We start from the raw sequence: 23,501 nt of genomic DNA, 5'->3' as shown, positions 1-23,501 counted from the left end.
CACTGATATCAACCACCTCTCGTGGGTGCATCACTTACAATGTGCATATTAAAAACAAGAATTGTTCATCGGCTCACATCTCACCACTGGGCAGCATTGCTTATAAATATGCAAGTTCGTCAGCGGTTTAAAGGGACAGACTTTCACACAGCAGTAATCCATTGAATTACCCACTGTAAATCTGGGTCTCATTTCAGAAAATTATGTTATGATGGCGATTCTTATTAGAATGGCAGCTTCTTCTGGCAGCAACAGCTAATCAGGAAGAAACATTATTGCTATAGATTACAAGGACACTTGCCATTACAGCAAGAGTTGCCATCATTGCAACTTTTTTTTTATTTGAAATGGAGCTGAGGAGAACTTTACCTTTGATGGTAAAGATGACAGGAGGGCTTCTTCTGATTATTTTTACACATCTACTGTATGTGTTCGGATTAGTGTTTCAGAGAAAGCAAAATTGCTGTCGAGAGGTTTCAGACTTAAAGATGTTCAAAGGGTACACTTTAACAGTTCTAAAGTATGAAAGGGGGTATGACATGAAACAGAGAGTGCTAACAAGGTTCTCTGTTGACACGGCATTGCCTGTGACACATTGCCGAGTTTATCCTCACATGGGGGTAACATGTGTGCCTGCCTACCAACTGACAAATTCTTGTTACCCCATTAACGAGCCGCACCGTCTCTCCGCCGCTCCACTCCCCACGCACCAGTCATTAGGGATGAAGGCAGCAAGGAGTTAAGGAAAGGTAAGGTGCACGCACTTTTGTTCTGTTGCCTGGTGCTCATTCGGGACCAAACACAACAACGTGATGGGAGCAACGTGAGTGAAATGCACAGAGGTGAAAATCACTTCACGTCCAAGATGATTTCGTAAGATAGAGGAAGATCAAATGTACAGAGCACTGAACTCAGACATTGAATTAAAAGAATATAGAATTTCAAGGGTCCATCACGTATTTGCATATGAAACTAAACCAAACGAAAGCATCAAGTTACCATCTCACAACCATCAATCATTTCACTGGCACAAAAGTTTAAGAGGTGTCCATTTCGTTGCCAGCTTCGTTAAAATGCGAAAGCAGCTCTCATTCCTTTCTCTTTCAGCGAGCACAGCGATTTAAACTCAAACAGTCTTTCCTTGTCGTTGAGGGCACGTTTGATGCAGCTCAGTGGGCTAGATCATATCATGAACAACAACAACAACAACAAAATCCACACATTTACAAGATCACATTAATTTACTCGAACATCGCACCGTATGCAACATACACTCAATGCACTCCTTTCTTTGGTCCTTCTGTTTTGTACTCACCATAATTTGTGTCTTGTGTGTTGTGGTTTTTTCCATCTAATGTCCCTTCCATGGCTTGGGATTCCCCTGGAGTGAGCGTAGGAAAGCGACAGAAAAAAAAAGTAGAGAAAGAAAAACGGTCACTTCCAAATTCTTCCAGTACACGTCAGTCTGCTTTCAATATCGTACTGTCTGTCCATTAGTTGATGTGATTTCACTGAATACATGGAAACACAAAGTGACTTCACTGCAGCAATGGCATCACATTCTATACTAAAAATGAACGCAAATGATCTCTTCCAAAGATATTTACGATAACGTTTAAAAAAAAATGTTGCGTGCACACGGCTCATGCAAGCAAATGCGCAGAACATCATCGTCTTTCCTTCTACCCTCCAAAATCCTGACAGGTGGTTGAACATTGTACACACTTCAGCAGTGTAATTCTGGTTAGAAACCCAAGAGATTTCTCTTATTTTCCATGCTGTTTGTTTGTTTGTTTGTTTTGGGTCTTCCCTATCCCTTATAGTTCTTTGGCTCTTGTAAACTAATTTCCATGTGCCCCACGATTCACCCAACACGAAGAGGAAAATGGAACATATCACACCCTTCCATCCTTCTGTTTTAAAAACAATGTTTCAAGGTGTTTTTTTTTCTTTGTTTGTAGTGCCTCTGCGTCTTTTTATGTTTGTCTACATGTTGAAAATGCTTTATCTTCCATTATGTACTATGGGCTTTCAAAAAGGAACCTCCCCCACCCCGTTGCCTTTCTGTTTTTGTTTGTTTGTTTGTTTTGTTTTGTTTTGTTGCTGTGCCTGTGTTTTGATGTTTGTTTACTGTTTGTTTTTGTTTTTTTTCTTGTTTTTGTTTTTGTTTTTGTTTTGTTTTGTTTTGTTTTGTTTTTTTTTTTGGGGGGGGGGGGGCTCCACTCTCTCCTTTGTCAAGAGGAGGGAAGACTACACCATGAAGGCCTACAAGGAAACTGTTAATTGCTTGCCTCAAATTGGTATTCTGGTGTTGTTTAATATCAGACTCCAGGATACAGTCAAGATTGACGCGATATCAGCTCCCAAATCAGTCTATTTTTGCCTCGAAATCACTCGCGCCGAGATGCTGGCTCGGGTGAGCCACGTCAGTGTCGTCAAACAACTTTCTGAAAACCCATACACTGAGCACGACATACGTGGATAACTACACATGCAGCACGTGTCAAGCTGTGAAGATCTGATACATGCGTCACGGCTGCTAAATCTCCCAGGATCGGCTAAATGATGAAGTTGCTAAAACATAGGTGAATTCATGTTAGAACTCCTGCCAAGAATATGTCATACTGACTTCATGGGGAAAAAAAAGAGAAGAGATAAGTGAAAGCAAAACAAAGCACAACAAAACAAAACAAAATTGAACCATCTTTGTCTTTGTCTTACAAAGCTAGACGCCAGAATCTTCATCAGCAACCCCCACGGTCAACCAAAGTGCATCAAAGAAAAATATTGAGCCTTGGCTTGTAGCACAAAGCTCTATTTTGATGCACGAAACCCCTCGCCGCATGCCAAACTCTTCAATAAAGATGAAGTGAAATCCCACCAACGCATTGTAGTCGCTTTTTGTTTCTCCTTTACATTATTTTTACTTTCCTTTTTACAAAGCTTCAAGATGACAAATACAATGATGCACAAGCCAAGAGTTTGCCTTTGCCTACCCACTCCTGCTCTAACACTCTTCCTCGCTCTCTCTCTTTCTCTCATTGAACAAAGGCAACAAATGTTCAGCGTCCCGACAGGCTCATGTGACAGAAACAAAGAGGAACACACACTCACAACATACAACCACCCACACACACACACATATGCACGCACACACGCACGCACGCACACACTTGCTCCGAGAATGATTCTAAATTTGGCCCCTCTCTCTGCATCGAATGCGTCGAGGGGATGATGTGATTAAGCTTAATTCTCTGCCTATTACCATGTTGGCATCGATGCAGATTTTGTGTAGACGATACGGGCGCAAACCCTATTAAAACACGAGTCGGATCCGGACGACAAGTCTTTAGGACAATCAAATCTTTGCTTTCTTGACTGCTGGTCTTCCATTGTGGCAAAGCAGTGACTTCTGCTCTGCATGACTAGTAGTACATTGTATCTCATAACTATCAAAATAAATCATGCACTGACCTTCGAACAACGGATAGCATAGAGCCGACTGTTTGCACTATAAAGGATGGAATAAAGAGACCCAAATTCACTGTAAAATTTCAAAGAATTCGATCCCATGTTGAGCAAAGGGTTTGAATGACCTTTAAGGATGTTCCTGTGTATTCCAGAATCATTCCACAGTCCTCTCTTCTGATTGGCTGAAAGTTTGGGGGTGTAACAAATAATTCAGTCCGATATTGAGCCAGGGGTTTGAATGACATTACAAGATATAGCTGTGTATTCCATAATCATTCCACAGTCATCTTCTCTGGTTGGCTGAAAGTTTGGGGGGTGTAACAAAGGGATTTAAAAGAATTCAATCCCATGTTGAGCCAAGGGTTTGAATGACATTACAAGATATTCTTGTGTATTCCAGAATCATTCCATAGTCTTCTCTTCTGATTGGCTGAAAGTTTTGGGGGTGTGACAAAGGGATTTCAAAGAGTTCAATCCCCTGTTGTGCCAAGGGTTTGAATGACATTAATGGATATTCCTGTGTATTCCAGAATCATTCCACAGTCATCTTCTCTGATTGGCTGAAAGTTTGGGGGTGTAACAAAGGGATTTAAAAGAATTCAATCCCATGTGGAGCCAAGGGTTTGAATGACATTAAAAGATATTCCGGTGTATTCCAGAATCATTCCACAGGCCTCTCTTCTGATTGGCTGAAAGTTTTGGGGGTGTGACAAAGGGATTCATCTTAATCACTTCCTCTCATGGACCTTCAAGACTTTGACATACTATTTTTGCAGAAACTGTGGAAACTGGAAGTCAGGAATGTTGATACATCAAAAAATACTTTGATGTTGTTTTTTCCAGTAAATATACAGCAAGTCATATCCCAATGAATTTGATCTGTGTATTATCCTAACAGCAGGGCTGTAGAGTTGATAAATGCAATGTCGTTCTGAGACGGGTTTAAAGTTCAACCTACTCACCCTAACCACTGCCAACTATACAAGCCAGCATTAAATCGGGTCAAACTGCGCAATGGATGTGTGCAGTGACAAGGCCTCCCAATCGACTCACGGCATAGTTGATAAAGATAACAACTCGAGAAACATGATCCCAAAGGCATTTGCAAATGGGTATCCGAGATAGTGAGTATTGAAACGCATTTCAAACATGGAGAAATTGATAAATGCAGCCAAAATGTCGGACTGAACCACAAAACAAAGAAATGGGGATATATTGTATCAGACATAGTTTAGACATCACAACATCGTTCCCGAATGATTCTGACAGAAATTTGATTCTGGCATTTGTGTCCTTTGACAGCATGAAGTTTTATCTACCCCAACATCTGAAATCCCCAACAAACATTCACGATGGAAGTGTACCAATATACAGTAGCAGGTTCACGTTCCCAAAAAAGTCTAGATTGCTTGCTCTTTATACTGAATCATTGCTCACTCTTTTTTCTTCTTTTTTTTAAGTCTTTGCCTACTTTTTGAACATATGTCTCCAAGGTAATGGAATGCATCATGCTCATGTGGCCACAAAGTTTGTACCTGTATAATCTGTAACCAACAAAGCCCGCCAAGTTGTTGCATTTTTAACCCACTGAGGATGAGTCCAGAGTATACTCGGGCAGGTGTCTATGGGAAAAATATGTGTTGTAGCATAATCAAACCATCCTCAATGGGTTAAGTATGCCTGGCTCGATGTTTGAACCTACATTGTGTTGTGCTACATGTACAATACATCAAAATGTATGTGTTTTAACGCAAAATGCAGAATGCCCATAGAGCATCTCGACACGTGTTGCATGAGCACTTTGGAAGATACAAAGTCTTGAATTATTTAAACGCAAATGAGAGACAAGGTCTCTTTTTTTTTCCAAAAAAATAAATGAGAGAAAAAACCTTTCTTCTTTCTCCAGACAAGTTTGGCACCCCAACGGGCCCTCCAAGCTCTCCTTGAGTCTGGATAACTCAGTTATCTAATCACCACTCGCTGGCACAGACCAAACTTGATGCAGCCCTCAGTGCACGCTGGGAGATAGTGTGCGTGTCTATGGGGATGGAGCATCACACCCACCCCAAACACTCTGTCGGCACTGGTTCCAAGTTGGGGCCAGACCCAGGAGCCGTTCTTGGACCAGCCATCATTCTTTCTCTCCAGTTTGGTTTTGTTTCTTGTTCGGGCTTTGCTTTTTGATTCCATTCTTCATTAGACTTGCTTCATTGGCATTTCCTGGCACCCAGCGTCGAGATCTCTGCTCTATTGTTCGCATCTCACAAAAAAGAGAGATCATGTTCTTTAAAGGTATAAGCCCAGTTTGATTCCACCTGCTAATCTTTGACTCAATTGTAACATTTAAATTGCATACTTAAGCACATATCAAAGTTTTAAATCAAAACACAAACATACCTCCAACAAAGTGATTTTTACAAAATAATTTCTCAGGATCTTAAAAAAAAAATAATTCAAAACCCTCTTTAGAAATTCAAGACAGTCATTGCTATAGAATTACATCCTAACTTGTATAGCTATCTATAATGTCATGTAGAATTAGGAGGGGCAAAATAGCTTACTTTCTCTTTGCCTGTTGCAGTTTTTTTTTTTCAGGATGATGGCCCATAATCAAATAATTTTCCTGGTCTTTGAAATAAGCACATATTTCATAGCCTAAAAGATGAAAATATGTAGAAGAATACCCGTCACAAAAATTGTCCCACAGCATGATTTCAACATTTCTTCTCCCCATTTCAATCCTTATGTTTTCAGGCACACGAAACATGATATTGCTTTCAACAAAACTCTAATCACATATTGGAGGACAGTTTGGCCTCCTCGGTCAATGCGTTTGGAGCAAACATTATTTTGGTCTTTCTGTTTGTTTTCTTGAGATGAGAAATAATATTCTGTTTCTGATGGAGAGAGGGGGCCATTGATGCTGATGACATTATTCTTACGAGGCACTAAAGATTAGTGATTGCTCTGTGGTTTAACTAATGACTTAGTCTGACTTGGGTGGCGAGTTGGCTCAGTGAAGAGGATGTGAATTCTATTCACGAGTATAACTAAAAGCAATGTTGTATGTGATCATACCGTCCTCTCCAAGAAGATGTGAAACACTCGGATAGGACATAAGATGGAGGATAGGACACGGATAGGACATAAGATGGAGGGCCCGTGTGTGAGAGAGTTACAATTCATACACATAAAAAAGATCCCCCCCCCCCCCCTTACCCGGTGAAGTGATCCTGCCTCACATCCAACTGGACCCCATGGAAGACCAGCTCGTACAACTGGGAATATGGGCTTTTCCAGCCATCTTCTCATATGGAAAATGAAACAAACAAACAAACTTCTACTAAAAATCCCCTGCCTTCCACATCTGCATGATGCATGCTTTGAGACAACTGTGGACCATGATCAAGTGACTCAAAATCCAACTCACTAATTGATACCCCTCGCCAACCCCCTCAAAAAAAAAAACAAAAACAAAACTCAAGAACTCAAATGTTTCTTTTTCTACATAATTTCTATATCCTTGCATTTCTTTGGCTAAATGTACAAAATGTACCAACACAACCCTTTAAAACTCAGTTTGTTGTATAATGTACAATGTAAAATTGTATGCTTCCTTCTTCTTGGTTGATAGATTTAAAAGGGAATATATATTTCTCTAATATGTCCTTTAGTTCATCATTTTCTATTTAAAAAATGGGTTGTTCTCTTGGAATACTAACAACTGTACTTACAAAATGGAGGTAACAAGACACTATGTACATTGTTTTTGCTTCACCTATTCTGACAATATTGTCACAAAAAAATAACAACTTTACCGCGTGGATTTTGGCGAAACCCTCATGCAACTATTGGTCGAACTGTTGCGATGTCTTTTAATATAACGTTCACATCATCTGCTCTTGGAGGGAATGGTCCTTCAGAAATCTGTATCATCTAGATCTACGTGTACTCTCCACAGCTGACAATCAGGAGAAACATGGAGGGAGAGGGAGATAGTGGTGTTACCCCCTTACTGTCTTTAGCCTTGGGGTGAGCAGGGAGCAGCTGACCCAGTCCTGTACCCATGGAAGGCTGCCTGAGGGACAGACCAAACACCCGCCTTGTACGCCAGGGTCTGGGCATTGCAAGGCATTATATGAATCAGGTGATTACTAAACAGCATTGTAGTCTGACGCAATTTTTTTTTTCTTCTATAAAGTTCCTACTTTTTATTTTTGTTTTCTTTGGTTTTGTTTCCTCTTTTACCATTCTTGCCAGCATCTACAGACTAGATTTTAAAGAGTAAAACAGTTTGTTGTAATCTATTGATGTTAACAAAATTCTGTTGAAAAATGCTAATATTCTGATATGAGCACATCATATCCTACCTTTAACTGCTTTAAAACTCTGAAGTGAAATGATACACTTTCTAGTACCTATAGTTAACTTCCCTTCTTAGCTTATTTGCAAGAAAAAATGATAATGATTATAGTAATAAATAAATATCATAAAAGACCTGTCTGAAGAAAAAAGTTTTATTTAGTGAGTAAGCACATTATTTTGGAAAAAGTGAGTAAGCACATTATTTTGGAAAAATGAATGTCACACATATTTCAAAATGTATATTATTCATTATGTTTATCATTAGATTTAATGTACTGCATCAATTATCACAGATGGGTTCTACTATCAATATATGAGCAGTCCTTAAACATATTAGTTTAAAGTACAAAAGAGAACAATTTATAAGATAACATGCATGGCAGCTGGCCTAGAAACATCTGCAAGTACAGAATGTAGGTCAGGTACACATAATCTGGTGTACAACCTACAACATGGTTCACATGAAACATGCTGGAAATATGCGCCAAAACAACCGCAATGTTTGTATGGTTTCTACGTGCGCACAAAACGATGTCATACCCCATTTATGTCAAGACAAGTAAGCATCCGAATGGCTTGATGCGGGGATCAGTCAAGACAGTGGGAGTGGGGGCAACATTGAGCAGATATCTTGTGGTTAGTGTCTGATTCAGGGTAGTCAACGATTAGAAGTCATAACTCCTTAGAGCAAAATTTTGCAGGTGATAAATCATGCCACACCTGCTTTTTTAGAGAGAGCTTTACGGGTTACGTTCCCACAAGTTTGTAATCTTTGAAGTTTTAAACTTCAATGATTAGCTTATAGTTTTAAACTATGACAAGCATCCACATGACAACCCTATGAACATTAAAGTTTGAATTTTCAAGCTAGAGTCCCACAGGACAATTAAACCACGGAACCAGAAGAAATAAATACATTCAGCACTGTGACAAAACCGATAATGTGCTACAATAAAGTAGTGCACAAAACGCACTGGAAGTTGACCCGGAAGCTGAGGGGAATAGGGTTCACAGAGAGGTCACTCTACTTTTTTAGTTCGTTGATTATCAAGTCCACACGAACATTAATGAAAAGTGAGGACCCCTCGCAGCTCGAGGATAAACCGTAAACCCCAAGATGTCTTGTAATTCTACTCATCACCTAATCTTTATGATTGCTAACTTTTGAGTGCATCTACAAGGGGCTACATAAAACTACGAGCTAATGATTGAAGATTGAAACCTCGAGCTGATCTTTAAGTTTATGAACGTAACTACTGATTCTATACATTTTATGCTACAGGACTCAAAGATATTAGTTACATTCACACGCAGTTGCCAAACTTGAAGTTTAGGTCGAAAACTTAAATGTCGATAATTAGCTCCACTCATGAATTCACGACGCGGGTTCACACACGCACCTACACTTTAAGATACAACCTACGAGTGAATCCCGCTCAATGATTATATACCGAAAGTGCAGAGTCTTCGCTAAGACCTTATGCCCATATGAAACTAGCGCAGCTGGAGGTTGCCCCGGAAGTGAACGAGAAGCGAGGTAAACGCTAACTCACAAGCTCATTGACTACAGGGTCCACACGGGGCAAAACTATGAGTAGGGACACCCCCCCGCACAGCTCGTGGATAGAGCATAAACCCCAAGATGTCTTGTGGTTCTTATTATCGACCACACTTAAAGATTGCTAAATTTCACGTGCGTGCACATGGCACTAAACTACAAGCCAATAATTGAAAGTTCAGTTTTTTATCTAAACTTGAAGTTCAGGAACAGCGTGTGAACGTAACTTTTATCAGACATAAGACACAGCCATCAACCTCAGAAACAGTGGTTGTCAATCTTTGTCATGGACACAGGTGTTTGAATGTTTGCATCATCGTTATAACAGCAGCAGCTGCAGGTATTGCAGGTACACAATTCAGCCCAGTCCTTGAATCAGAACTTGCAACCATGGTCCCAATAAACATACATGAGCTGTCTTTTTTGTGTGTACGTGTGTTTATGAAACTGTGATGTCACTACTATATCATTCGGTATTCTTCCTACAATTCATTTTCTATCAGTTCTTTGTAATGTTGATTTCTTTTTATCAAAGGTTTCCAATGTTCCCTATAAATTTTTTTCACTATGAATGCAAGTAAAGACAGGTGATATTCGTTACTTTGAAGGTTCGCTAATCTGAAAAATGAAATAAGATTTAGGTGCGAGTTTCTTCACTTTGTCTCCCTCTACAAATTAAATTTGTTAAGATCGCAACTGCTGATCTGTAAATTAACAAACATGTCGGAAAAAGGAACCAGTGGGACTCGAACCTGTCATCTACTGATGAGATTTGTTATTACGAAGATTCATAATTCCGAAAAACACAAACTCCCAATACTTAGAGGTTTGTTAATCAGAAAATGAAAAAGCCTTTGAAAATTAAAAAATATGAAATAAGGTTAGTTATTCTAAAGGTTTCGTTGATTAAAAAATGAAATAGGGTTTGTTACTCTACAGGTTTGTTATTCCGAAGGTGCAATCCATTCTTCATTACTGTAATGATGAACTGAATACACGAAATGGTTAAAGTTAGAATTAATAGCATTCTACCACTAGAAGGGGCCGAGAATCTATCTTGCAATAGGCAAATGCATTTGCTGTAGGTCAAATGAGGTCATTTTTTTTTCAGTTGTGAAAGCTTTTTTCTATATCTGAGCACACCCAAGCTATTAAAAAGCTATGGTCACAATCCCCCAAATCCGCCTGCTCGGCAGCAGAGCGTCGTGTTTATAGCTAATTTTGCCTGGGCACCGACCACCCCCCCCCCCCCCCCCCCCGCCTACATTGTATTCCTTGCTACATTTGTATTTCCTCTCATTAAAGGCATCCCTCAGTCACTGCTGAAGTTGTACAGCAGAATTATAAAAATTTCAGCAGCCCCTGTCCACTTCTCACCCTCCACCAAAAAGATATGCTCCATGCTCAGGCGGTGACCGCCCAGCCACTGAACTGATCTAGCAGTCACCGTCGAGCAAGATTGAAATGGAAATGGAGTAAGTGCCACCCTCTCCCTCAGCCGAGCAAAGTGCTGGGCTTAAAGATCTTACTGTCGTAGTCCTTGAGGTCGTTCCATCAGCATCATAGACTTTTTTGACCTCTTAGATGGAGAGTAAAAGTGTTTTTGATGGCCAGGTAACAGTCACATTATATACTCAGGTCATTTGTGAGAAATTTCTGGCAGAGATCGGCAGGCTGGCCTGGGACCGGTACGCCTACAAAACATCACAGATTCCTCCCCCCCCCCCCCCCCCCCCCCCCCCCCAAATCACCAGCAGGGCAATTTCTTGAAAATCTTGCCGGCTGGTGGGAGATCATCCAGTTATCCATGGGTCATCATTCAGTCACTGCCCAGATGCCGTGTGGAGAAGGTCCCCCAATTTTGCAAAGTTTTTATCTTTAGTTGTAAAATCAACCAACGACCAACAGAAATCAACAGGGCATCACTCCGGCATCTCCAGAGCTTGATAGCCTATTGAACTTCTCTAAAAGTCGCTAGGCGATGCCTTAATTCCAACGGTGACCAAGCAGGCTGCAAATCCTGGTCGCTGTTACTGAGTTGTGATCATAGCATTTACTGCATATTATACCAGTATCGAATGCACGGGAACTAGTCTGTAATGTTAGCTACATTGTAGTATTATTTGTACCAAACAGATTGATAAAATTTTAAAACAGTTCAGCACCTGCTGGCTGCAACGCAGAGCATACAATTTTTGTAAAAAGGCATACTTACACAGGGGTTCTTTGCCCATGACTGGGGGGGCAAGCCAGGTAGGGACTTGGACCTGGAGTCAAAGTAAAGAGAAAGCAAAAGATATGGGAGTTAACATCGTGTACCACATCCATGTAATCACGTAACTGCTCTTCTTCCTCCTCCTCCTCCTCTTCCTCCTCCTCCTCCTCTTCCTCCTCCTCCTCCTCATCATCATCATCATTTGAGCAAAATAAACTAAAAACTAAAAATTCTCATCCGCTTGATTTTCACTGTGCACTACGAGAGCGTATTGAACGAATGCATAGGCCAATGTATTAATTCCCCATAGACTACCATTGTTAGTGGCCGTGCAATAATACATCATATTTTGTCTCATTTGTTGAACGAGCACTTGCTGAGTACAATTGTACACTAACACTTGCTACTGTACTTGTGCACGAACTTGTTACATTCACAAGTACGCAATAATATTGCTACATGATATACACAAGTACAAGTGTGAGTCCCTCCTTTTTCAGTGCAGAGTCGACTTCAAAGTCCTAGTAGAAACCTTGTACGGCAATTTTTTACAATTTATGCCATGATTATAGATGATAATAATTATATTGGATGGCTTTAATTCAGGAAAGACCTGGGAATATTGCACTCGTTAGGGCCAATATTGCTCTCATCTTTTATTTTTGCAATATTGGCCCTAACTCATGCAATATTTCATGATATTCCATTCATTACCATCCGATATGATATGAATATCTTGTGGCCTGACGCAGCAATCAGAAGAAAACAAACCAGAAAAGACTTGTAAGACTTTCAAAACCTTGTTTTAATGCTCTATGATTACATATTAAAGACCAGAACTTATTTTCATTTTTCCCTGACTGCACCATTCCATACCTTACATTTATCACCATAGTCTTCACAAACACTCTCACCAATAGAGTTTGACCACGTACATGTATACACATGATTCGGCACATCGTAACTTGGGGTATCAGCATACCCTGGGTTATGACGTTGCGTTGCGCCATTTCATGTTCACAAGATGTACAGACTTTACACAATGGTATTATGGCAGCCAAATGGCTACTTAAAGGGATACTATATAGTATTGGTTGAGACCAATCTTAAAGTTTCTAACATTTGTGAGTGTGTGCTTGTGAGATAATGAGAAAACTCTTATGAAATACACTGTATAAAAGAATATGTAATTCCAAGTGGAATTCAATGGTTGTTTGATGAAAATTGGTTTTGAAATGGCTGAGATATCCAAAACACATCAATCCTAATAAAAGGTGGGACCCACCTTTTATTACGATCGCTTTGTTTTGCTTTGCTTTTGGATGTCTCAGCCATTCCAAAACCGATTTTCATCAAATAAACTTTGAATTCCTCTTAGAAATATACTGGTATGCTCTGTACTATTTCATTTAAAGTTGTTTCTTGGTATCTTGCAAAAAGTTAAAAGCCCAATCCTCACCTCCACCAATACTGTATCATCCCTTTTTCAAATGTTCTTGCCCTAGGTATCAAACTTTTCTACAGCCATGGGCCACTGGGTAAAAGCTCTTCCACATCTTATACCCAACCTACTGGACTCTCATATGATAATGGTACCCATATTGAAGCTTTGCCATATTCACCTGTCAAACTTCACACCTCAACTTTTGTCTTAGAACTTCTTTCATTCTTGTCTGTAGATGGCAGCATACATGTAATGCCAAGCTAGAGGTCATATATCCACTATGTACTAACAGCAGAGGTTCAGTTGTGGTTTGAAGTATGACCACAAACAACGACTGACACACTCACAACTGAACCGCTTTATCTTCACTTGACACATGTGTACTTCTGGAGAAATGAAAGCACAGCATAGTCAAAACAACCAACCAACCAACATGCAACAGAGTAAATCACTAATCATCATCGTTAAGGACGGACTGATTTTACTGCAACACACATTTCCCATAGACCCCTGCCCCAGTACACTTGGGACTCGTCGTTAACGGGTTAAAAGAAATTTAAAAATAATAATTTCTTAAAAAGCCTAAAAAGCTTCAATGCAATATTACAAAGACTATAATGACTGTTCCAAATGTAAGCCATTTTAATCTTTAGTGCCATAGGACTTCAGATGATAGAGGCACTTGAAGGAACTCTTGCTTTACACTCAGAATACCAAAGTGTAACTCATGCCGGAGAAGGCCTCATGACTGAACACCCCTCAACCTTTAGCATGTTGAGGTTTCTCACAATATTGACACACTACAGTCAACATTTTTGAAATGGAGGTACAGTAAAATTCACACAATTTTTGTCAGGCTATAATAGGCATAATGATCTTGCATGTGAAATGGACATTTAATCTCCCAGCTGAGTGGCACATGTACAGCACCGGTTCTTGGATGATAAAAAACAAAACAAAAACAAAAACAAACAAACAAACACAACGATTTTGAGAAACACACACATTTTGAAACACATATTTTAACACGTCACACTCACACCCACACACATAGGCGACCAAGGACAGTTCAATGATTTCCAACAGGGGCAGGTAAGGCCGGTTGGAGGTGTAAGGGATTGAAGAAATAAATTAATTTCAAACAATAAGTGTCATGGATGCAGCCGATTTTTCCTCTGCTGTCAAACAAAGCATCTATTGAAAAAAGAAAAGTCAGGTTAAGAACAAGAAAATAATTCCTTCCTAGTCACACCAATGGACAAGGGTGTGAGTGCATTATACGAACTGTACTATTACATCACGGGTGTTAGACATGAAACATACCTGTACATTTCACTATCTTAACAGTATGATCTGGCTGCTCTAAACTTGGGGTATGTGGGTATTAAATGCATAATATATTTCCCAACTTAAGAATGCTTGCTTTCTTGTACCTAAAACCGTGCTTACATCACATGGTAAGCACACTGGCATATATTTTCATTTGAGGATAACCTACAATGTGACCATTATTTGTCTCTGTTGTACATTAGCATTCACGGGAGAATGAATTTTACAATGTATATCTTGTGAGTCATTATGGCAATGTTGCTTGAGGAACTTTTTGACAGAAGTTTGCTTTTGACAACAACAACAAAAAAGTCAAGTCAAGAAGAAACGGGTGCACGTCACGAGGGACACAGGCTAGTCATACAGCCGAGTCACACAGCTCACGAGTCATACAGCCCATGAGTTCGACACTAAAGCTAACAAGGCCCACAAGACCAACATGTTAAGCCCCGTGTTGAATCTGTCGAATTCATGGCATGTTTTTACCTAGTGTGGAACTCATGAGCTTTATTTGACTATTGTCAAACTCGGGCTGTATGACTCGTGGGTGACGGTCTTGTGGGGATGACCCCGAAGAAACATAACAAAGTAACAATTACATCAATTCATGAATAAAGCACGCTGTCCCGTTACATTATAATGCTACAATCTGCATCTTCCTTCATTACTTTCACACAGCTTCATTAATCCTGTGTTTCAACTCAACTGAGTACATGTAACTGTAATTTTTTAGTGTGGACAGGTCTGTGAATCAATGCCCGTGAGAACACTCATCATAATGCAATCAAAAGACATCTATTGAAGATGGTAAACTATTGGACATACATGGGTCCTTCACATACGCACACACACACACACACACACACACACACAAAAACACACAGTCCCAAAACCAGTCAACATTACTTTATGTGTACATGGAATTTTTCTTCTTTTTTAAAATTACATCAAAAGATGTCCAAATCTTAAAAAATAATTAACAACATGGACAATTATTAAAAAAAATAAGTTTGAATGTTCTTTAGAAAATGAAAACATAAAGATGGATTAAGTTCACTTTATCAACAGTCAAGTAATAAGTTCACATATAAAACATGAGTTGAGGAAGTGGAAATTGCTATGTTTTTTGTTTGGTTGTGTCACATTTTAATTGTCAACTTTTTCTTTTTTTTTCCGGGGTGCCAAACAAAGTTTTGCTCACTGGTTTATTCACGATAGGGGGCCTCACACTGCTTCAGTAACCGTCCTTCACCAAAATAAAACAAATGTGAGTCACAAAATTGAGCAGTGAGGTTTGAAGGGGGCAGCGCTGCGCCCTCCACCGAAATGTCAAGTTGGCAGCTATCACATCTCATCCCGCTCCCCATCAAGCGCCCTGACATGCTGCGACAAGTGGCGGGTAATGCAGTCGTTGTTCCAGTACGTGACCCAAAACCCCAAACACAATACCCATTTTGTTTTGTTTTGTTTTGGGCGCATTTTTTTATTTTTTACCTCTATCTCTTGATCTGGTTATCCTTTATGCAACATGTCTGCGACCGGTTTGACGCACCCGCGCAATCTTCCCCGCAACCGCGGGATTGCACCATTTAGCCCGATTAGTTGCCTGAATTGCAGGGATGCTGGACTGGGTTCTGTCGAAATGATATTTTGAGTGATTTTTCCAGATGGCCGATTGTCTGAACCAAGGTCTCTCGCCGATCCCCCCCCGACAGAATCTAATGTTTTTGGTTTAATCCTTAGTGACATTAGTGGCGCGTTTGTCCCCGTCATTTAGCTGGGGAGTTCTCGTGGCATCTGCGTTATTCATTATTTCTGGTTGTTGTTTTGTTTTTTTCCCCCATTTTCTCCCTCTTGTACCATCTTCAACAGAGAAAGACCCTGGTAATAGTTTGCACCTTTCGTGTTTCTTTTGCCTTCCTATTGGATGAACCCATGTTGCGTGCATGTTTCAAACTATGCTTTGCCTTTTATTTGCGTTCGCAGACACGCAAATGGATGCACACGAAGAAAAAAAAGAGGGTGGGGGTGGAACGACCCAATAAGGGCATGTCAGACTGAGCAGATACTAAATATGAAGACCATGGGCTGGGCATCCACTCTAAACAGGGAGGTGATCTCACCTCCCTGCTCTAAACATGCTTGCTACATGCTTAGGTTCCGCCCTCCTACACTCCCAGTGGGTTGGCGTGCCAGCCAATCAGAACAGGCTCTTCTAAAGACCACAGTCCATCCCCTGCAATTTTCTTATTATCTAATCTGTAGGTTGAAAAAAAAATAGCTACACAGCCCCAAATAGTTTTATTTAAGTGTATGAAAATAAACACCTGTGTGAGTACCAGATTTTTTTTTTCTATTGATGTCCATTTTAAAAAAGAACAACAATAGTATTTGGAGAAAGATTTTTTTAAAAGTCTTTTGAACTAGTGAGGATCACATGAGAACATTGCATGTGTCACAAGTTTTTGCAACATGAAACATTTTTAAAGAATGACTACAAATTGGAAATACAGACAAGAATGCTGAAAATGGCAAAGTCCTTGAAGGACTATGAGGAAAGGGTAAAACGAAAATTATTTCAAGTATTTCCCCTGAGAGGTACAAAAAAAAAAATAACTGCATGACAAAAAGCATGTGATGCTTTATGCACATGAATACACCTCATGGCAACCTTAAAAAAAAAAACGAAAAAAATAGCAATAAAATTATACAGAACAAAAACAAACAAGTACACTTATCAGCCTTTGAATACAAGCAATGCCATTATTGCCACCTGACAAAGGTCATTACGACTACTTGCAATTATATGTCTATGTATCTTTGTCCTCATCTTCTCTGTGTTGGAAGACATAAAAATTCATTTTTTCTTGTTAGATGGTATCACCTGAGCTGTGAAGGATGTGTCGGTACACAGCGACCTTGGTAAATTTTTGGCACGGTCGTAAGGAATACTAAGTGATTCTGTCAAGAAAACTTTGAAATTAGTAACAAAATACATGCACAGACAGATGGTACTACATGTATGAACACAAAATAGGCCAGAACAACTGTTTGAGGGGCCATAGACCCTCACATAGAATTATCCTATGATGGATAAAAATTATCATCATCCGCTAAAAGTTGGTTTCCGTTGCTTGTTTGTTTTTGTTTTGTTTGTTGTTTGTGTATTCTAAATTCATATTTCGTTCTTGCCAGATGTGGTTGTCAAGTTTAATATTAAATCATATGTACTGCTTGATAAAGTCATACACTGTATGTCCATTGTCATGTACATGTACTGTATGACAATTGATATAAAAATCAAGACACAACTTGGGAAAACAGGTCTACTTCAATGTTTAGTAATTATTATCCCGTTTTCATACTACAGACACAAATTGTACTTGTGACATACCCATGGTATTCCTTTTTGTGATACGATTTTTCCTAGCTGTGAAATTGTACCATGATGTATCCCTTGCACAATGCTTACATATTCTGCAGCAAACAGTGTTAAAACCTTGATACTGTACATCAGGGCTACCAACTCTCACGCATTGAACGTGAGACTCACACATTTTGGTCCTTTCTCACTATAAAACTTTATTTCATTTGCATGCCTTTCTATTGATCTCACTCATTTTGACTCCTAAATTATAGCATTGGCCTATGGGAGTGTCACTCTCAACTAGTTTCCAGTGTTGGCAGCCCTGCTGTACATGTAACCTCAAGGAACTGTTTTTCCTCACTATAGATAGTAATACATTATTCACAACTGTAGTGCAAACAGCCTATTGAGATGAAGGAATATTACCTGGTAAACTGTTTAATTTTTTTCACGGCCATTGAAGTCAATCGGTGACCCAATACAAAATTGCAATGGATACAGTCATCTAGTGGGGGACAGGATCTACACTATAAATTCTTGAACCTACTTTGCATCTGACAAATGATACACATGACAGAGCGCTGTGTAGGATACAGGACTATCGTCCACCTGTACGTAATATTGTTTACGCGAGTTGACATTTGTGGGTCACTTTCGCAAACTGGGCCACTAAATGCTAGGAAGTTTCCCCAGAATTATGCATGAATAACCAGTTCATTGCTACAGAGGATGCTGCGTGTATGCGTGTTGTCAGGGGAATTTATTTCAATCAGACGTGCTTGCTGTCTGTCCGTTGTCATGTGTGGAATTATGCCACCTGTCAAGTGTCTATCTAAATTACAAGATGAAAAGCTTTGTTAGCAAGCATACCACAAAGCAATTGTCTCACCAGGTCACACTATACATGTAGGCCTACAGGCTGTACACGTAAATCCTAATCCCTTTTCAATATCAAACTTTAATGGTGTCCTTTTTTCCTGCATACAATTGTAGTTTGGCCTAATGCATGCTATACATCATACATGTAGCACACTGCACTGGAACAAAGTGATCACAGGTGCACAATTTTTGTACACACTTGACTCAAACATGAAGAGCAAAATCATGGCTTCACACTGCCCAAAGATTGCGAACAGACCTGCAAATGTTTCGAAGACAATACATTGTTCAGGTTATCAGAGTATTTGTGGGTGGAATGAGAATGACTCTGAAAAAGCTCTGCCGCCATTGCTGCCATAGAAAAAAAGAATGAGCAAGCAAAACAAGCTACAACAACAACTAAAATCAGGTCTTCATCCCAATTTAAGGGCAATTAGCGTCTGCAATGATCGCTAGAAACGGGCACAAGCTGCGGATTCAAAATGCACTTGACGCTCCACTCAAGCAGCGAGGCAAATCATGCCCCGCGACACTTACGCAGCGAGGGCGAGTGTCTCTCGCTGTAATCAGCACTCCCCTCCGCGGAAGCACGTCGTGCGCATTGCTGCACAAGTTTTTGTATCAACCATCAACCTCTTCTCCATGACATCATCCGATACGTCCCAGTTCCATCCTCCCCACCATTGCCAACCTCATCTCCACGCTGTAATGCAATCCCAACGCCTTTCGAGAGCCCTTGACTGAGCTGCCTGCACCGCGAGTCGCCTGTAATTGTGGCTAGAGAGCAGCAATTACCCACAATCCACCAAGTGGCATCAGCCTGGCGTTATGGAATAATTTACCGAGATGGGGCTGATATAGCAGCATCGTGTGTGGGCTCCACTGCTACAATAAAACCATGAAATAAGGCAGCCCATCATGCACAGATTTACAGTGTGTATACAGCATACGTGCAATCCACTCTGAAGTCCATTACATATTTAGGAATTTCACTATTGAAAACATCACTTGTACATGTTACTAGGGTGGGACAGAACTGTAAAGATAAACAATTACAGCTGCCTTTTTTTTTTCCTACATTCCTATTGTCAATCTTGCCTCTGGTGCTGAAACTATAGCTGATGTAAATATTCCATACTCCATTCCACTCTAGCACTTACATTTGTAATTACATGTACTCACAGTCACATGCACACACACACACACACACACATACAACACACCACAAAGGAAGCTGAATAACCATTAACATTATGACTTCAAACCACTCTAAATCATTACCGTAATCATTAATGTACTTGGCAGAAACATCAACGGCATCAATTCAGCTACAAAGTAAGTACTGTACAAATGTACTGTACATCTCCAATCCTTCTCATTAACATAAACCATCATGACTATTTCATTCCTTGTTCTTTTCCTACCAGCACTCTTGGCATCAAATGCTCATCTCCATTATCCTCACCCATCAAGGCCTGGGGTGATTTCGCTGGATAAACAACTGTCACATGCTCACCAAATTGGCAACACTTAACTTTATTGCATTTAATGACTACAAATGGAGAATTTTTTTATTTTTTTAAAAGTTAAAACTGACTACATTCATGTCTCAACAAAATCTGATTTTTTTTGTCAATTTGCAACAAAAACTAAGATTTTAATCTCCTAAAAAGTGTTGCCAGTTTAGGGATTAGATATATTTAAAAATGTTTAAATACATGTACCATAGGCCTTCTATATTTCTGCAACTTAAATTTTTCAACCACAACATTATCCCAACAATTACAATGTACCCCCCCCCCCCCCAAAAAAAAGGCAGCAATATCTTCTATCCAATACAAAATGTAGTCATGTGGGAAAATGTCACAGTATATCATACTTTTATATGACATATTATGAGCATAATATTTCTGCAAGTGGAGACCTGTTTAAGACACAATGTAATTTCTCAAGGGGTTCAGAAGTAATTGCAAACCACTTTGATCGAATGGGAAAGAAATATTTGTACTGCACAATGGGGCTGACAGGCTTTAATATTAAAGTACACTTGTACAAGTGCAAGTGAATGTACCATATGTATTGGTTGTATAGTGTATTATTTTCAATTATCAAAACATATTAAACAAATCATTCTGCTAGCAATGGTTCTTTGCAGCTATACTTTTGTACTTCAACGGACTGTAGTGTACAGTACTGGTTGAGGTGAGGATTCAGGTTTATAAACAATTTTTTGTGAGATAATGAGAAACCTCTTATGAAATATCAAAGAGCATGTAATTTCAAGAAGGATTTAACGTTTATTTGATGAAAATCAGCCTTGAAATGGCTGCAGAGATATCCAAAAGAAAAAAAAAAAGCGACCCTAAAATAAAATTGACAGGCCACAACTTTTATTGGGATCTCTTTGCTTTACCTTGGTTTGAATATCTCAGTCATTTCAAAACCGATTTTCATCGAATACACTTTTGATTCCCCTAAGAATTACTGAGTATATGCTCTTTAAAATTTCATAGAGTGGTTTCTAAATACAAGTTGTATCTTGCAAAACGAGCTGAATCCTCAACCAGTACTGCACAGTCCCTTTAAAGCTACAGCGCAACCTGGCATCGGGAGAAAGTAAATAGGAAGACATGAGTCCCTCTACAGTCATGAGCTTGGTGTTACTTTTTTACTGACATCACAGGCTCTAATTGTACTTCAGCTGTCGGACACTGAATGGTACATCACTACACTTTCACTGTACTTTCATTCATGACAATAAAGTAATGGCAAGCAGGGTCATTGGAAAGAGGGGAACAAAAGCCATGTTAAATCAGAATTAAGTAGTACACATGCGCTTAATTCAAAAGAGAACACAAAACAGCACTAATATCTGTATCAAAGCATGTAGAATTAGTACAACTGGTCCTTTTAAAGCTGTCAATTATTCAACTTCGATATATATGGGAAGTAAGAGTAAATTCAATACCTTACAGAAAGACGATTAGATTGTATACCTTCTGTTACTGTCATTATAAAACACTTGAACAAATGTTTGTAAGCATTAAAAAAAAAATCCAGCCTAAAAAAAAAAAAAAAAAAAAAAACTTCAGCTAAAAACAGACAGACAGAAAGACAAACAAACAAATCAGCAAATGATCAACAAGGATCTCACTGTCAGCCCTACTTTCACAGACATGTTCAAACCGTAGCAAATACTATTAATACAAAGAAGGCTGAATATCGGATTGTTTGCTGTTAAAAGATGTCTCGTGTGAATGCTGCACAATGGGGCTGATAGGCTTTAATAGAGATTGCTTACGGAGGCCTAACCACACCGGTGCATATGCAGGGGACATTCCTTTCAAACAGGTTTCAATGAACATTTCACACGCTTTTGTCTGGCCTCAGGGCGATCACCTTTTCTTGACCCTTCATTACTGCGCCCATCATTGCCCATGATAATATATTACGCTGTCTGCGTGGTTGGGCCTAATGGTGGCCAATGCAATACGGCATTAACACTTTGTATAAAACTGCATCACTCACAGAATCTGACTTAGTGTATTAGTGCCTAGATTGCCTGATGCCTTGTAACGGAATGCATCTGTGGATTACAGTCCTTGAGCATTTGTCCACTTTGTTTAAAGGACAAGTTCACCTTCATAGACATGTGGGTTGAGTGAATGCAGCAATAATAGTAGAACACATCAGTGAGAGTTTGAGCAAAATCGGACAATCCGTTAAAAAGTTATGAATTTTTGAAGTTTCTGCTAAATCACGGCTGGATGAAAAGACTACTGTAGCTTGTGATGTCACATGAGTACAACGATATAAAGAAAGAATAAAGAAAATTCAACATATTTCCATTTTTCTCCCATAACAAAAGAACACTCTACTTCTCTCTTTCAGAAGGCAGGGGGAATGATATTACCCTTAACATACGTCAGTAGCAAGTCGAAGAACTGTGCACTTTATTCAAAAAGTAAAGTTTTGTGAAATTCTCTTTTTATTTTCCTTATATAGTTGTACGCATGTGACATCATACACTGTAGTAGTCTTCTCTTCCAGCAGTGACTGCGCAGATACTTAAAATATTTGTAACTTTTGAACGGATTGTCCAATTTTCCTCAAACTTTCACTGATGTGTTCTACTAATATTGCTGCATTCTCTCAATCCTTATGTATATGAAGGTGGACTTGTCCTTTAAATTTCCCATCCACTGCTTTGACAAAAAAAAAAAAAAAAAAAAATGATGATGATAATTTGGTATGCTTTGTCAGTGGTGTCACAATATCAGGTTACGGTTGCACAAATTGCATAGGGATCAGCACACATGTATTACATTCTATTAGAAGCCATTTCTCTGTTAATCATACAATGTACATATTGAAAGTAAAATGTTGTACTCCTGTGCTTGCACAACACCATAATATACTTTTTTGCACATTGTACACAAACACATAAAATCAACTTTAATCCACGGCACTACATACAAACATGTATGAAGGTGAAGACTGTGTTTACCTGTTTCCTATCTGAAACAGGTAAATGCGCCTTGTCATATGCAGGCAGTATAATTTGGAGAGGATTTCCACATCATGTAAAAAAAAAATAAACACCCGTAACGCTTTTTGAATATCATTGCGAGAGTATCTGTTATCAATTGTAGTATAAATGATCCCCTATGAAAACATGTAAATATGTACATATAACAATTCTTCTGTGAATATATACGTTTTATTATAATCTATATCATTGAAAGGACTGGCCTCGACTAGCCTGCACGCTATTGCCAGCTCTTTTTTGCCAAACTATATTTCAACTATTCATTCATGTGACTTTGTTGGGGATGTTTGTTTGTTTGGTAAATAAATTTCATTTCAAATTTCA

The 23,501-nt window shown here is 39.3% G+C and overlaps 1 protein-coding gene across 1 annotated transcript in view; it reads right to left on the bottom strand.

Annotated features, from left to right (window-relative positions):
* LOC139729425 (uncharacterized) overlaps window positions 1-23,501 on the bottom strand; it is a 182,482-nt gene that overhangs the window by 141,332 nt on the left and 17,649 nt on the right. Inside the window, exons 2-3 of the mRNA XM_071640350.1 lie at window positions 11,610-11,661; window positions 1,316-1,381 (exon numbers count right to left, since the gene is read on the bottom strand). Of these exons, the coding sequence (XP_071496451.1) occupies window positions 1,316-1,381; window positions 11,610-11,628 (85 nt within the window). The 5' untranslated portion in view covers window positions 11,629-11,661. The remainder of the gene's footprint in view (window positions 1-1,315; window positions 1,382-11,609; window positions 11,662-23,501) is intronic.

The sequence above is a fragment of the Diadema antillarum genome, unplaced genomic scaffold (assembly GCF_040938485.1).
Source record: "Diadema antillarum isolate AM-2024a unplaced genomic scaffold, OU_Dant_1.0 seq00000239_RagTag, whole genome shotgun sequence".
NCBI lineage: Eukaryota > Metazoa > Echinodermata > Echinoidea > Diadematoida > Diadematidae > Diadema > Diadema antillarum.
The sequence above is the reverse complement of the archived record's forward strand: the minus strand, read 5'-3'. Positions and strand labels throughout refer to the sequence as shown.